The 13,503-nt window shown below is 45.6% G+C and overlaps 1 protein-coding gene across 4 annotated transcripts in view; it reads left to right on the forward strand.

Annotated features, from left to right (window-relative positions):
- LOC111262587 (uncharacterized) overlaps positions 1–8,461 on the forward strand; it is a 151,933-nt gene extending 143,472 nt beyond the window's left edge. For all 4 annotated transcript variants that reach the window (XM_086969218.1, XM_086969219.1, XM_022836942.2 and 1 more), the window contains 4 exons: positions 184–416; positions 3,073–3,354; positions 4,103–5,839; positions 6,325–8,461. In XM_086969218.1, coding sequence (XP_086825344.1) covers positions 184–416; positions 3,073–3,354; positions 4,103–5,839; positions 6,325–7,026 — 2,954 coding nt within the window. In that variant the 3' untranslated portion in view covers positions 7,027–8,461. The remainder of the gene's footprint in view (positions 1–183; positions 417–3,072; positions 3,355–4,102; positions 5,840–6,324) is intronic.
- The last annotated feature ends 5,042 nt before the right edge of the window (positions 8,462–13,503 follow it).

Consider the following 13,503-nt stretch of genomic DNA (forward strand, 5'->3'; position numbering starts at 1 on the left):
CAAAAAAGGAAGCGAATATGACAAAATACAAACAGTAGTCAGCCAATTGGCGGCAAGTGTTTTTACGCGTAAGAACGTGGTCAAAACTTTTTTGGCCGAAAAACAATTTTGTTGGAAGTTAGCGAGATTGCGTTTACGCTCTATGTGTAACTATGCATTATTTTCTTGGTTGTTGTGTTCCAGGACTGAACGGTGGATCCGGAACCCCATCGTCGTGGCGCTCTTCGGATGGAGGATGCACCACGCCGGAGGAGGCGTCCTCGCTATCGCCACTGGCATCATCGTGCGAGACGCCCGATGGTCAGGACCTGCCGGATTTCGGCTACACAATCGGCGTCACTGAGAACACGCCATACGCCTGCCAGTTCTGCGATAAGGCCTTTCCCCGTCTAAGCTACCTCAAACGGCACGAGCAGGTACTGCATCCGCAGATTTACAAGCAGGTACACAGAACGACTGCTTGTTTTATATATATACACCTCTTGAGTCATGTTAGCATTCATCGATTATTCTATTGAAAGAGTCATACGAGCAGATATTTTGTAAGACATTCAGAGTTTGAGTATTTTGGAACCGTTGTCGTCATGCTTCTGTAAAGCGAGCTTCTCTAGCACGAAACCGCCTTCGACTAACGCGTACAATTATGGTAAGTGCTGGTTGGGGAATCAGACTTCTTTGTCACTTTCGAGCGGCGTATTTTGCTGCCATGGTAAACAATGCAAACTTAGAAGCAACCAAGAACATGAACAATTGAAAGCAAGATTGCCAAGCGTTTGTACTTCTTTTCTATATATCTATCAGTCAGATACAAAGCAACTTCGGTCCAAAGTTAAGCTTTAGCCCGTTACGAGGCAAATGTTACAGATCACATCTGTAAAATACTCATTCTTATGAGTTTGCGCAACAAAGTTGCCGAGAGCAACAAGTAAAAAAAAACGACAACAGAATTCGGTGGACTACGGATCAGGAACTTTTGTGGCTTATCATCACAACTTCTTGTCATAATCTTCTTCACTTTGTTTTGTCATTTACTGGGCTGTTAGCAACAGATTAAGCGCGACTAGTAACGGCAGGGGTAGTAACGGTGATATCTCGTCAGCATCTTTCGGAGCGTTTCCGCGACGCGACAACTTGCTTTTACGTTTAAGCAATGGCGAAAACAACAACATAAGCGTCTCACACGTAAACAGTGTGAAATCAAATAAGACAAAATAAGCGACTGGCGCGGGTCCGGCAAAGCCACGCGTCGGATACATCCGCCCATCTCGGGCTTGTTGAGGTACAAAAGGTCACAAAGGTGGTTTGCTGGCGTTGACGATGTCGACGGCTTCTGTATAGCTTGGTGAGCCACATCAGTATATTTAGGCATCCCAACTTAGCTATGTGACTTAGCGCAAGTTCACTCCTGACGCTACGAAACAATTCACTTCAGAAATGTATACCAGCCAAGAAACGCTGGTCGTTACTACTGTTGATGCCGGCTTATATAGGGGTAGCGGTTGTCGTGATAGAAATACTGATTGTGCATAGTAGTGACCAAAACGGCTGCCAGATAATGAATACTACTACTACTTGCTTCTGCTTGCTTTATACTGCTGCCTATTTAGTCCAGCGTATTATATATGAATTGATAGTCGGCGTTGACTAGAATCAGTTACTCCTGTTAACGCCGTCGCAGTCGAAACGAAGCAGGCAACGAATTTGCAGCTGCATTATCAGCTGCAGCCCTAAACTTAGAATCGCGCCCTGCTCAAAAGCTCACTGCGATCCCAGAGATTGGTCTGGGTTAAGCCGTACGTAAGCGGACACACACACACACACACACACACACACTCACTTGCATTCATCGAGAGTAGGACTTCCAATTCGACCTATTCGTGTTCGATAGACCATCCGCCCTTACGGTCGCAAGCAAGAAAAAAAAACAGCGCCGATCAAAAAACCCGTTGCTTCCCTTCCCCGTTTGTGTTTTTGGCAGTCTCCAGACGGGGCTATTTACTATTATCTCTTTTTCTGCTACCAAGATTGTTGATATTTCGAGCGAAGGAAACCAGTTCAGTTTAGTCACTAGCACGGACCGGTTACTAATCATCGGCGGAACAGTCGAGAGCCTTTAGTCCAATGTAGAGAGTAGTACAATGACTGTATCCTCCTACGAGCTCAAAGTATATATATTATGATCCTTGAAATTTAGGGCTGATGCGCACCGCCTGTCTGACTATTTGTCTGAGCAGGAAGAACAATTGAAGCTCGGGGCGTTTAGAGTCAAAAGTTGCTCGCGATTTAATGAACCGTGTTCTTCGTATATGTGCGCAATTGCTGTCCTTTTTTGGTTCTCACTTGACGCGAACAAACAAGCGAGCCAGAAGTCCTCTGGCGATTAGGGAAGACAAAGAAGAAAAATAGCACTTGCTTTGCTGGTCGCCGCCATCTTGCGACCGCCACCGCTGATGGCGACGCTGAGACTATTTCGAGAAATGTTGTCACCGCGGACAATACACCGCAGGTGGTGATAGTAAGATCAGAGTGTAAACATTTTTCACCGTTCAGATGAAACGTGACCCACATTTGCGTAATTTGTTGATGCTTCTATTGCTGCTTAACACGAGCGACGGTTTCAACAATAATCACGCGGAGATAATTCCGCGTTGTTGTTACATATCTCATAATGCATATACTACAGACATTTGTAAACGTGAGATTTGTCCTGCACCCTTTACTTCGACTAACCTGACGCGCTTGTCTAGTACGCGATGCAGCTGTACGTAGATGTCTATGCAAGCGATGCAGCGACAAAGTTTAAAAGGCAGTCGTTGTCTCCCGTAGGCCTCTGCCTATGATTTGGCGGGGATGTTATTGTAGAGGCGGGCGCGACGTGCAGACCTGGTTAAGGTTTTAATGAAAAAAAAACTAGTCAGAAAGTATCAAGTAAGAACAGCGCTTGGGGTTATGATTATTCCATGTATTTATCTATATGGTCTTCGTCGTTGTTTCCAGAGCTCGATGTTGGCCATGTTGTGCCGTTGATGTTGTTTTGTTGACGTACAATTTCGGCGTGTGTCGCTTTTGTAGGTGCACAGTGACAAAATGCCGTTTCGCTGCGACTACTGCCAGCGGCTGTTTAAGCACAAGCGAAGCCGCGACCGCCATGTCAAACTGCACACCGGCGACAAGAAGTACAAATGCACACAGTGTGTTGCCGCTTTCTCAAGGAGCGACCATCTGAAAATCCACATGAAGACCCACGATCAAGGCAAACCCTACCAGTGCTCGATGTGTAATCGTGGCTACAATACCGCCGCTGCACTCACCAGCCATATGCAGAACCACCGTAAGAGTGCGGCCGAAACCCAGGTAAGACGATCAGCATCAACATCATATTATACCCTCTTCCCCCCCCCCCCCCTTAGCCCCATAACGGTTAAAAGCTCCACAGCCGCAAGCATGAACAATGACTGACGTGTACGTATAATTTGAAGTATGTCAAGTCACTTAAATCATATAAATATCATCTCTGTTGTTGTATATTTACACACAAATGCGTCCAACTACAACAAATAGTGACCTTTTGTAAAAATACAATAGCAAGTTTATCATATGATAAGCTTTTCCACAGCGATATCACGCTAGTAGCGTAGATGAAATATCTAAAAAACAAAGCCATCAGACAAAGTCGATAACAATTTAGTATCCCCATAATTATCTTATTTATATAATTAATATTTTATCTAATAGCGATCAATAAATGGAGACAGTGGAGACCTAACCAGCCAGCTCTCAGTTGGGACAATAAGTTATCACAGATCGCAGTTTCGCGAGCTGGCACTGTGACTCATCTATGCATAACGACAATTCTGTTAGTACACATATGCCAAATGGCGTTTATTGATTGTGCACAGCGTGAGAGCAGTGTTAGTCGATCGATGCTGCTGCCCGATCGGTGTGCCTGATGCCGCCACCTCGACGAGTCGTCGTAGTGGCGGAGTGAGTTGTCTCCGTCTAGTGTTTCTGTTTTATAGTAAGTGGGGGATGGCTCCCCGCCATGAACGCTATCTCAGCAGCATATCTCAATTTGTGTTCAATTCCTTTTCCATTGTTGCAGGCGCGAGGAGAACCCCATGACCCTGCGAGGATATCAAGTCCTGTTTCCATGTTGAATCAACGACAATCGGATAGTCCGGATCCGACAACGCCGAGCCCGCTGCTCATGTCAACAATGTCAGCCATGCAAAGTTTAGCTACGCGTAAAGAGCGCTTGTCGCGTAGTCCATCGTCTGATAATCGTGGGCCCGTGCTCAGTTCCCCGTTGATTCCACCGTTCACCTCCTCACCGACGCCGCCGGTTTGCTCGATCTGCAGCCGGTCCGATTTCGGCACAATTGAAAACCTTCAACTGCATATCCAAGCGATGCATATGCCCCCTCCACACTTCCCAACGATGATGCCCTCGGCGATTTCGTCGCTTGTCGGTAAAAATTTCAACTTTAGTCTGGCACGACTTGCCGCCCAGAGGTTGTCTCCGCCAGAAAGTTCCGCTGCAGAAAGTTATAACTGTGACTACTGTCCCTTGAAGCTTCCGACGATGCACGCGTTGCATGCGCATGCGATAGCGGCACATTCGTATAACGAGATCCTGGCGAAAATTATCGAAGCCCGCGCCGCGATGGCCAGCATTGATCCTGTTAGTTGTCCGCAGTGTCGCGTCGATTTTCCTAATCGGCTCGCGTTAACCGAGCATATGCGTTTAGCACACACCGACTTAGGGACTGGTGGGCCTGGTCCATTTATCTGCTCGCAGTGCAGCCAGGCTAGTCCCGACTTCGAGTCGTTCCGTACCCACCTTGCATCGCATCTTGAGGGCATTAACAAGGTGTCACGGGTCTGCCCCGAGTGCCAGGCGGAATTCGGTTCGTCGCAACAGCTGGAAACGCACGTGGCTTCGCATTTCCTGCAGCAAACTGTCGAGTACAGCTGTCAGCCGTGCAATAGAGCGTTTAGTAGCAATGAAGAGCTGCAGAAGCACCTTATGGAATCGCACTCCCAAAAGTTATACCGATGCGCTCTCTGCCGTGACGTATTCGACACAAAAGCCGAAGCTCAGCAGCATTTTATCGAAAAGCACTCCGAGGAGGCTCGAGTCTTCCGTTGTTCAAGCTGCAAGAGCAATTACCGCTCAGAGCCGGAGTTCTCGCTCCACGTTCAAGTCACTCACTTGGCCAAAGCCTCACCCTATCGCTGTCTTCTCTGCAAGGAGACGTTTCCAAGTGAGCCTCTACTACAGAGGCATGTCGAAACTCATGGTCGCCAGTTCCCTTGCTCCATGTGCGACCAAGCTTTCCACGTCGAGTTTTTACTTGAGAAACATATGCAGAGCGCGCATTCCACACCCGAAGTGCACAATCTCTCGTTGACCATCAAGCCGACAAAATCCGCTCCGACAACCACGAACGGTGTCAGCCTTCTGTGTGCTTATTGTAATGAGAGCTGTAAGTCTCGCAGCGAGCTGGAAGCTCATATGAAGCTACACCCACATGGCTCGACCGGCGGGAAGCACAAATGTAACATCTGCGACGAGATTTTCTCAAATGTGTCCGCCCTCGCTGAACATAAGCTGACCCATTGCAAGGTGACCGTCGGCTCCACCTGCGCCATCTGCCGAGAGGTCCTTAAAACAGAAAAAGAATTTGCAGAACACGTATCAAACCACGGAGGCTCGGGAACGGGACTCCCGCTTCCATGCGTTATCTGTAGACAAACGCTGATGTCCGAGGTAGAATTGCAAATTCACGCGAAATTTCACATCGGTTCCTCGTCAGCCACCTCTGCCGAAGCTACGAAGGTAAGAATGTCTAATAAAGCAAAGTCTAACATTTCTGTATGAAGAGTCTCCAGCAAAAGCCCTCCTCGTGAAACCTTGCAGAATATTCTGGAGAAGTGTACAACATGAGCATCCAACATGACAGAGCTTTTAGCATAAGGAAGCTAGAATATATATTTTAGTACATGCTGTTACTGCAGAAATTATATAACAAGGATTAAAAGACCAAACTTAGCCCAAAAATGAATTTTACGTCCATTAGTAGTTTTAGAGACTTGATTACTTATTCTTCAGACTGAAAATATGAAATGTTTAACTAAAAGTTAGGCTTTTGTAAAAACAGGTTTACGTTTGTCATATGTTCAAAAATCAATCTCTTCAATAGCTAAAAAAAAATATGTGAAACTATTTCTAGACAAATCAATCGATTATATGGTAATTATACACGTATATATATATATAAAATTAGATTAAAAAAAAATGATACCACTGTATTGACTTTTCAGATATGTGAAATGTGTCATACACAGAATGATAACTTGGCTCGAGCTCCGAATGGCAAGATAAGTTGTCAGGAATGTTTCGAACAAGGTGTCAAACAAGCAAAGGTTGAAAAGTGCCCCGACTGTGGCGTCAAGTTCGAAAGTCGGACAGAGTTAGACAGACATGAGTGTAGACGATCCGAGCAACCTGCTGCTAAGAAATCAAAGCAGGTAGACACTCCCATTTCCAAGGTGAAGTCTCAGAATCTCGAATGCTCGAAATGCCACGTCGTACTCGACAGCGCATCCGAACTGGCGGCACATTTCGAAACTCATCGAGAAACTGCCGCGTCCGTCGCATCAACGCCCGCCTTTGAATGCATGCTCTGTCACGCCGGCCTCGACACGGCGGCCAATTTACAGGTGCATCTGATCGAGCACAACTTTCAAGGCTGTCACGGTTTCACGTGCTACTTCTGCAGCTCGATCTTCACCACGGCTCGCTCCCTAAGTAACCACCTGCCAATGCAACATGCAGTTGAGAATAAACCGTTCGATTGCACCCGCTGTGATCAAACATTCTACTTCCGTGCCGAGCTCGAAAATCACGAGCTTACAGAGCATCATGAAAGCTCTTCGACATCGGTGTCCGAGGAGCGTTCAGCGCTTGAACCGGAAGTCCAAATGACAGAGGATGCGGATGAAGAGGAGCTGGTCGTCGCCTAAGCAAAAACGGAGCAATAACAACATTTTCTCGCCACAACTACCGAAACGAGTACTCCCCAAATGGTCACAAACTCTGCATTAGGTGCATGTACCTTTAAATCATACGAGGCACCTCTCGATAGATTAGAACAAGCTCATTTTAACTGAGGGCTCATGCAGCACTTCATCAAAACGCTTACTCGACATGTCATTGGCTCGAAACAAAAAGACACGACAGACGTATCCTATAGAAGGCGAGTAATTTAGATATGCAATACGCAAACACCGCCTTCGACATATCGACAGAGAGTAGTCAATATTAGGATATATGCATCGTAATGCATCGTTAATGGAGGACATTCAAATGAATGGGCAAGGTGTTCACTAATGCTCACGATGATCAAAAAAAAAGAATTCTCCAAATACGAACACAGACACACACACCGAGAACCATTAAAATGTACATATACGAGTGTAGACAGAAATCGAAACCCGGACGCCGTCTGGACGGCTGATGATGTCCTATTCATTAGATATAGGGATATGCATACGTTTTCTTTTTCTCAGATCTTTAAGTTAGATATGTATGAGCACACGATCACACGAAAGTTTGATCAGGCACGTTGCTAGAAAGGAGGCAAACAAAAGCAGGGTTTAGCTATAATACAATAGCGCAAGGGTAGCCCCTAGTAGCAACAGCATCGACAGCAACAGTACTAATTATATTATTATATGCATAAAATCGTGCGCTGCTGTACAGTCGCGCGGCAGACAGTCGGTGGGCCTCGCGTTGACAGCAGATGCTTTGGCAAAAAACGAAATATCACCTCTAATAACGACACAGTATCAGCCATAACGGCTGAAAGAAGCAGGACTAATTGGCCCTAATTGGACCAATTCGTATGTACAATAGGAAAGGTCGCGGCACGAGGGCGTCGATGCAAAGCTAGGACCGCAAACATCTGAGCGTAGATATACAGGCGTTCGTCGAGCCCAACCATCGCTCGTCACCAAACAGGGAACAGTAAATGCGTGGATCATATACTATAGACAATACAGTTCCATTGATGATTGACAAATGCAAAGTAAACAGCGCACTGTAAAGTATAATGCACGCACTGCGTGCATGCACTTCCTGCACGCCGTTAATAGAGTAGAATATTATATATACTGTTGACTCCGTCGGGTCAAAAACGAAGTCCCCGTTAAATCATTCCTGGTGCATGTAACTAATAACTTATTAATAAATACAATAGATATTATTAGTGGTATTATTATAAAAAGAGATAAGTGGAACCACTCTTACTGTGTGTGAGGTTTATCGTGATGAGTGGCTAAAGCCAGAGACAGACACGGGTGTAATGTCGTAGATAGAAATTAAAGAAATCTAAAAAATTATAACGCATTTAAATTAATCTATTTAATTAATAATAAAAGAGAGACATGGTGTATAAAATTCATATGAGTCATTATTTTGCTGGCTATGGTCGCTAGGTAAGTGTCACTGATTTTTAGCTGCAGTAGATGAGCAAAGGAAGCAGTGCTCTGTTAGCAGCTAATACCGAAAAATCGGATCCTGCGGATCGCGGAAGTTCATCGAGTACACGCCAATGTGCACGTTTTGTTCAAGTCCTGTTCAGAATATGGTGTCATGCATAGACGAGGTTACACCCCGACAGAGATATCCCCTTCGGCGTCTATGATGCGCACACATGCTTTGTGAGCCCCTTAATGGTTCAACAATTTTCACTAAGAGCATTTATATGCACACGGGGGTGTACCTGTTCCACGGGGTCGCCTCAGATTGTTACTAGATAATAGATACGTTGTTGCTGCTGATAAGGAATAGGGTAGCTTAAATTGTCTAGGATACAAACCTGTTAGAAAAAGAAACAGCATTGTTTATACGAACGCGATCAACTACGCAGACTTACTCATAGGTTAGCCTCGGACCCATCTAGCCTGAAAGCGTAGAAACATAATCAAAGCTGTTTATAACACGTAGTGTATGAATACGCTATTGTTTTACGCTGTGCATTTCCGCGTTGATTTTACCAGCGGGCTGTTATTACTCAGTAACAAGGGCAGCCATACAGACAATTCAAATCACAGCGAGAACGTACAAATGATTCCGTAACGTAACAGCAAGCCGTAGAGAGCGCACCGGCACATCAGTACCGGACACGTGCAGGACTGCAATGACGTCGTTAGCTGTATTTTTTTTTCGTTGCTGGCAGTTTCGGTGGGCATTGTAGCCCAATAAGGCCTTTCGTCTCTGCCTGGCCATTCTAAGCTCAATTGTAGCTTCCGACGCGCTAGCGGTGGTTAGCTATCTGTGGCCGCAAGAACACCCGAACGTGAGGCGAAAATCCCGACGATGGAGACTTCGGGGGATTCCGTTATAGAAGTTATGAGGGAAGGAAGGGATTGAAAGTGCAAGTAAGTAGTTGGATTCGTCGGAGGCGTTCACTTTCTCTCCCCATTGACCCCCCTTGCCCTTTCTTCTTTTCAGCTTCTCCAAATCCCGAAAGGGCCATAGGTTAACCCTATGGCCCCTTGTAAAGATACACAGGCAGTCGGTTGAAGGAAAGGACGAAGGTGTATATGTATAAGAAGTGGCGGACGGCGACGAACAGCACAGGGTCAAAAAAGAAAAGAGAAAAACGGAGTGTACTACGTGTGTGTGGATAGAAGACGAACAGATGATTCTAGTGGAGTAACGGCGGCGCGGCGCCGCACAGCCATGGAGGGAACGATGGAGCAGCAGCGTCCACTGCCATAGAGTGGCCCTAATAGAACATAAAGAGAGGCATAAAGTGCGAAGAAAAATGAAGAACTGGAAAAAGGACTGGATGGAATGGGCAAATCGCGGAATGGGGCACTTGCACGCGGAAGACAGCGCTACCGAAAAACGAAACTTGTGCATAATGCAGCGGTCGTAGGCAGCCGTTGTGCTTGCTATATATCGTTACTTCAACTGCGGCTACAACATTTCTACGTGTGCCGACTGAGCTATAGTTGGCTATGTGTGTGTGCGCCTGTGCCTGCCGAACTTCCCCAGCGGCAACAGCAGTGATAGTGTAGTAGTAACATTGCTGCGGCACGACGGTGCGGAATCTGCTGTTATAGGCATCGCTTGCCACGACGGCCGGTATGACTCGTTGGATGACTGGAAATCTAGCAACATCGCCATCACCGGGAACAACGGGGAACACTCAGGGCAATAGGAGCTTTGAAGTCACGACTACCACAATGCTACACTGCGTGTGTATATGTGGCTAGTGGATACTCGTCTTTGAGCAAACCAAAGAAGAGAGCGTTGAGGAGGTGCCGCGTCTGCCGCCGTCGCAGCCCCCGGGTATTCGAGCGGCCAGGTGGGTAGTGGAGGAGTTAGTGTGGGAACAGCTAGCTCCCCGTCGACGAAGGTGGCGTTCGTTGGCAAAGAAATAAAAGCTGATTTAAAAAACAGCTCTACTTTTCCTCTCGCGTTCGTTCTCTCTCTATTTCTCACATTGACTTGGTGGCTCGCGTCGTCGTATTCGGCCATAAAGCGTGACATGGATGGGATCACGGTATGCGACTGAAGCACTGCAACAATAGTCATTCGAGTACCTGAGCTTCGCGCGAACGAGTTGTGCGCGGTCGCGATCTTTGTCCGCCTTAACAGCATCGGCCGCAACTAGCGCCGTCGACCCTTCTGCACTTAAAAGCAGAAAAGAAGACAGAACAATTGTGATGGTTTGTGCCGCGCGAAGCTGTTGCACAATCTACTTTACAGGGTCAACCTTTCTACGACTCTTGTACAAATATGTACATGTATGGAGCGAAGTATGTAGAAGAACGACGCCTACTCTATATGTATATATACATGGCTTATGAGTGGCTATGCCGACGCGGCCGCAAATACCCCTTTTGCCGCGCTCATTGTGGTAGTCGTGGTAAGAAAGAGATGTTCTACCTGCATGTACTAGATCGTGCGATGCCACTACTATGCGACACCATCTGCCGCTGGCAGTACACCTGCAATTGGAACAAGTCGACATATTTATTCTAGTGCTTTTTGAATGGCTAGTTGTAGTCAGGGATGGTCAAGTAGTTAAGAAGTCATTTCACCTCGGGCATACAGAATTGTTCCGTGCACGTTATACATAGGTTTGCATACGATCGTTTGGTTTTTTCGTTGCTGAGCACTCCTAAACGGCTAAGCGTGCACAGAGGTACGTGCAGACATTATGACAGAACCTGTTGTTTTTTTCTTCTTATTATTAATATTAGTCAAGAGGCGGAGATAAGAACGTTGGCTGACAAGACAGGCTGTTATTGTTATACGTAGTAAAAATCGGCCCTCGGATAATCGGTTATTAAGAAAGAGGTCTAACTAGATATAAAAAGTACATAACTAACAATGTTTACTGTGATCTGGAGTGGAGACATTTATTTCGAAAAATGAAACGGCGCGTCATGTTAACAGTTATTCGAAGGCAGAAAGAAAACAATTTCAAATCAGCTTACCTTTCCCTGCGTACCCTTGCTGCGTGCGAGCGAACTCAGACTGCGCCTGTCAAGTTGGGATAACTATTATGATCGTAACTATAAAATAGGCTACTTAAAATAATACGTTAATCTGTAATTAAAGGACAGTAAAATAAGCCTGTTTATTTATAGTGTAGGAGAAATCACAGGGTTCGAGAAAATCCACCTCTGAATACAGATTTTTTAGTTTAATACTGAGGTTGAGCATTACTTCAGATGGCCAACTTTTACTTTGACACTCGCGCGTCTACGACCGATTTCGAATCAAACCATTGCACACGTCCTCAGGTTTAGTGGGCAAAAACCCGTCATTACTGCACTACCAGAAAAAAAATCCTTCATTACTGCTTAAAGGCAGGACAAGTGTTCGTATTGAAGACAGCGAGCCCAGGACAATGCAGTTTTTGCGTACTACAAAATTGGCGTTTTTGCCCATTAAAGAAAAACCTTTTATAGCTGACACCTTTTTCCATAGCTGTACTCTCTGTGGCAGACTCCTTTGTCATTGTGTGGCATTGTTTGAAGAATCTGAAAATCGACTTAAACAATGTAGAACGGCAAAGCATAAAATGGAATCATTGTACTCATCACCTTTCCTGTCGCTGACTGAAGTATGCCCACACAGGGCGCCAAACCTAAGTCACTTGACATTTGTTAGGATTTCCAGCCAACCGATAGTGGCAGCGCTAGTGACCGTGTACGAAAAGTCCCGCCTTTCATGTATAGCACGGTAGTAGCGACGGCCCTAAGAACTGCAACGATCAAAACTCTTCGTCCGCAAGGGGCATAAGCATCGTGGGTTTATATGTCACTGATGCAATATCCTAGATAGCCAATAACCGATGAGAGAAGATAACACGATATTCAATACTGTTGACACCTTACAATGTAGTCCCGCTCTTCGCGGGCTCTGGCGAACGACTCCAAAAAAAAAGAACAATGGCCGTCCACCTGAACAGCGCCTGTAGTAGCACCTCACCGTTCCTGGACTTACTACCTCTATACTGAGCCAACCTAAATATATATAGTCGGACGGTCAACGACAAGTTTAACATGAAAAAAAAAAATTAAAAGCGTTACCTTTACTAATTGGAAGCCAGATACATCGTACTCGAAAGTGACAAGGAAAAATAGGCGAGGCACACCGATTCTGCTGATCTAGTCATGGACAATAACGGAAAATATCTCTATAAACGGAGTACTTGTTTTTCCTCTTTTTTTCGAATATTTTGCTTGTTAATTGTTATTGTCAAGGTGATGTACAATAATAAAAATTTATTTCAATAGTAGTCTGTCGTTAGTCTACGTATGTACTGAACAAGGAGTAAGCATCTCACTGTTAATTGTTTTCAATTGAAGCTTCTACTCATATCCCAGTCGTCTCGAAAGTTCGAAGAACCGTCCATTGAATGAATGGACCCTACCACACGAAGCCCAAATCATCTGAAGCTTTATGTGCGGTACCATAACTCAGCATTCTATCGCAGTGCTATCCTCCAGCACAAACTGTGTCAACGGTGGGCTTCGGGCTCAGACCGCTGCGGGTCTTCGAACTTTACGAGGCAAACACGCTGACCACTACGCCGTCATCTGAATCCCACCTAAACCTAATTATAGACTATAATAATTAAATTCTAATTCCCTGTCGGGATTTCTCAGTTAAACCAAGCTCGGCATTTCCGGTGAACTATCATATTTACGCGAACCAGATTTACACTTACCCGCGGCTCCAGGACCCCTTCTATAGGTCTTCATTTCAGTAGAATACGCTTCGTCCGCTATCGGCAGACTTATCGGGGCACTTTCATGGCTTTTCCTCCACAGAGACTGCCTTAGTCCTTACCTCACTGGACATAAATCGTTGATATCGCAGCAACTTAAACGTAAGTTGAAAACTACAACTAGCGTTCAGACTTCACCGTTTTCAGCGCTCTAATAACATATATCGTGTAACTCCGTCGAATT

The sequence above is a fragment of the Varroa jacobsoni genome, unplaced genomic scaffold (genome assembly GCF_002532875.2).
Source record: "Varroa jacobsoni isolate VJ856 unplaced genomic scaffold, vjacob_1.0 scaffold_677, whole genome shotgun sequence".
NCBI classification, from domain to species: domain Eukaryota; kingdom Metazoa; phylum Arthropoda; class Arachnida; order Mesostigmata; family Varroidae; genus Varroa; species Varroa jacobsoni.